Source organism: Pinus tabuliformis, chromosome 8, assembly GCF_031772625.1.
Source record: "Pinus tabuliformis cultivar Carrire ecotype Pingquan chromosome 8, CPIR1, whole genome shotgun sequence".
Classification (NCBI taxonomy): domain Eukaryota; kingdom Viridiplantae; phylum Streptophyta; class Pinopsida; order Pinales; family Pinaceae; genus Pinus; species Pinus tabuliformis.
The window spans coordinates 2,025,548,785-2,025,551,686 of record NC_142294.1 but is presented as its reverse complement, the minus strand read 5'-3'; the positions used below and the strand labels follow the sequence as shown (position 1 = coordinate 2,025,551,686).

Below are 2,902 nucleotides of genomic sequence, written 5' to 3'. Positions count from 1 at the left end.
CTGTTCACATTTCAATATTCTTCCACACACTATGCCTTACGGCGTTTCCTTTGCAACATTAGGTGCAAATGCTAGTATAACATCTCTGGACCATAAAACTCTTTGCGATAAAATATATTTAACTACATAAACATTGCAATAGCAGCGCAAAAGAAATAGTGAAAATGAATTAAAAAACATTTTGGTTGGTGATGAAGATTAAAAGAATACTGTCACTATTGCTCCGGTTCTTCTGAAAATGGAATGTCACTAGATTCCATCTGCAAAAGGCTTTACAAAACATGGTGTTTATCCAACTAAGCGACATTCACAGATTAGATGCCATGTCGACATTGTCTCGCACATCATGGAATTATATTTTCTGGGCAGCGGTCACATGTGTCATGGCGCGGTGCATCATACTCCCTTACGACACAACTCACGGACAGTTGGGGTTAATCTCCGGAAGCTTTAAATTACACACTGCTTACCCTGCGGCTCGGCTCATTATGATCTTCTCTCTCTGTGAATTTCATGGTGCGGCACTCCACTCACAGCATCTTCAGAACATCAATTATGTTCCTTTTCAAAATTAGTTTCCACCACTTTGTAATTATCTGATCAAATATCTTCTTTTCACACCTATTTTCACGAATTTTCAATCCCATTGCACTCATGGGCATCACTAAATTATAAACCGTAGCTAACAGTTAAATCTGAAATCCTGATTAAACATTATACAATTTCTTAAATTTGCTTTTAAGAAAAATTCCATTAATAGTCTTCCTTGGAATCACTTGACTAAGATTACATCGTCTCGCGTGCCACTGTTGTGGTTGAATTAATTTTAAAGGAAGCAATGATCGATGTCACATGGGGCTATGCATCCTACTCCGTCTATTGGCGGACAACATAGTACGACCCCACCTTATCTTACGGCATCACACATGTTTCTTCCCAAATTATTTTGCGGTAGTTTAAAAATTATGGTTTTTTTTTGTGTTGAAAGTTACAGAAATTTTGACTATATTTTAGAAAAATTTGGGGGATTTTTGTAAATTCAAATAAAAGATGTCAAAATTCATAATTTTAGGTGTTGTAGACATTTTTAATGGTGCTGAATCCATTTCCACTATCAAAAACATGATTCAAACACTCCATCTACAAAATTTTTTGAAATTTTTTAACTCAAATTTCGACCACTTCTAACCATCCCAACAATTCCTCAACTTCCATAAACTACTCCAAATTATTTTGACGACTTTTATATGGCCTTGTACTCATCGGCATGGTTATGCTTCACTAACTTACTGTTCCATCTCTTAATGCTTCACTAACTTTTACCACGTTCATTGTGAATGGTTATAAACGCAAATCGAATACACAGAATTTTAACCCTTAATGTTACAGTATGAGGCATGTGGACTATGGTAGAAAGCCATTTAAATGACCGATGGACGGTTCTCCTCGGTAACATTTTACATTCTTCTCATCCCGCAATTAGTGCCTTCATTGATTGGCCAAGCCTTAAACTCATCTTTGTTTCTAGTTGATCCCATCCCTTCCCCGTTTGTGTTTGTAAGACACAGTAGCTATGGAGTCCGCTGCCACAAAACCAGTGTCAGCAACATATCACGTTTTTATAAATCACGGGGATCCCGATGTCAAGAAGACTCTGTCCAGCCTCATCTACCATCGCCTCAAATCTTGTAGGCTCCGCATCGTTCTCGATGAAAATGAACTCCACATGGGAGATGAGCTCTCTCCCGCAGTTGTCACAGCCATTAAGAGTGCGTTAGTGCATATTTCCATTTTTAGTAAGCATTATGTTGAATCAAGTTGGTGTCTGTTTGAGTTGTGTTGGATTTTGAGATGCATCAGGAAGATCATTCCTGTGTTTTATGACGTTGAGCCTATAGACCTCCGTTACACTAACAGGGACAGTGGACGTTACAGAGTATCAGAGAAAAAAATCCACACTGAGAGCTTGTTTCGTTCATTACTAAACATCGCAATCTATACACATTTCTAGCTACGGATGAACAATAACTGCGCCGAATGATACTGACACTAGTTGACTATGTTGATTGTTGAACAGTGATCGATGTCGTTTGAACAGTGAGCGGCGTCGTTCGTGATTAATACCTAACAACTCCCCTTAATCACGATCTACATGTTAACTTGCCTGCTAGTCTAAGTCTCAGCTAGGATTACAACATAATTTGGATTTTCAACAACGCACAACTTACTTCTACACATTTCAAATTTAGCCTTTCCAAGACGCTTGGTGAATATGTCAGTGACATTTTCATTTGCATTACAATATGATAAGTCAATTTCTTTTGATTGCACTTTTTCTCTTACAAAGTGATGTTGTGTATCAATGTGTTTTGTCCGTGCATGATATATAGGATTGTTTGCCAATTTGATAGTGCTTTGATTGTCACATCTGATTACTGTAGGTTCTTGTTGTGTTTCTCCAACATCTTCAAGTATCCTTCTAAGCCATATTGCTTCACAGGTCGCACTGCATAATGCTTTATACTCAGCTTCAGTGGATGACAAGGAAACAGTTGGTTGTTTCTTACTGCTCCATGATATTGGTCCTGAACCAATGTTAAACACGTATCCAGTAGTAGATTTCCTATCATCTAGATTTCCAGCCCAATCAGAATCAGAATAACCTGTCAACTCAACATCAAATTCATCAGTATACATAATACCAAAATTAAGTGTTCCTTTCAGATATCGAAGGACTTTCTTTGCTGCTTTCCAATGGCTTTCACAAGGCTTAGCCATGAACTGACTAAGTATGCTGACAGAATATGCTATATCTGGCCTGGTAGTGGTGAGATAGTTCAAACTTCCCACCAGTTGACGATACATAGTTCCATTCACCTCTTTGGTTCCATCATCACTGCAC

At 38.1% G+C, this 2,902-nt stretch overlaps 1 protein-coding gene across 1 annotated transcript; it reads left to right on the top strand.

Annotated features, from left to right (window-relative positions):
* The first annotated feature begins 1,573 nt into the window (after positions 1–1,573).
* LOC149244558 (putative 2' cyclic ADP-D-ribose synthase BdTIR) lies at positions 1,574–2,011 on the top strand. Its single transcript, XM_089371584.1, has one exon. The coding sequence runs from the start codon at positions 1,574–1,576 to the stop codon at positions 2,009–2,011; it is 438 nt and encodes a 145-aa protein (XP_089227710.1).
* The last annotated feature ends 891 nt before the right edge of the window (positions 2,012–2,902 follow it).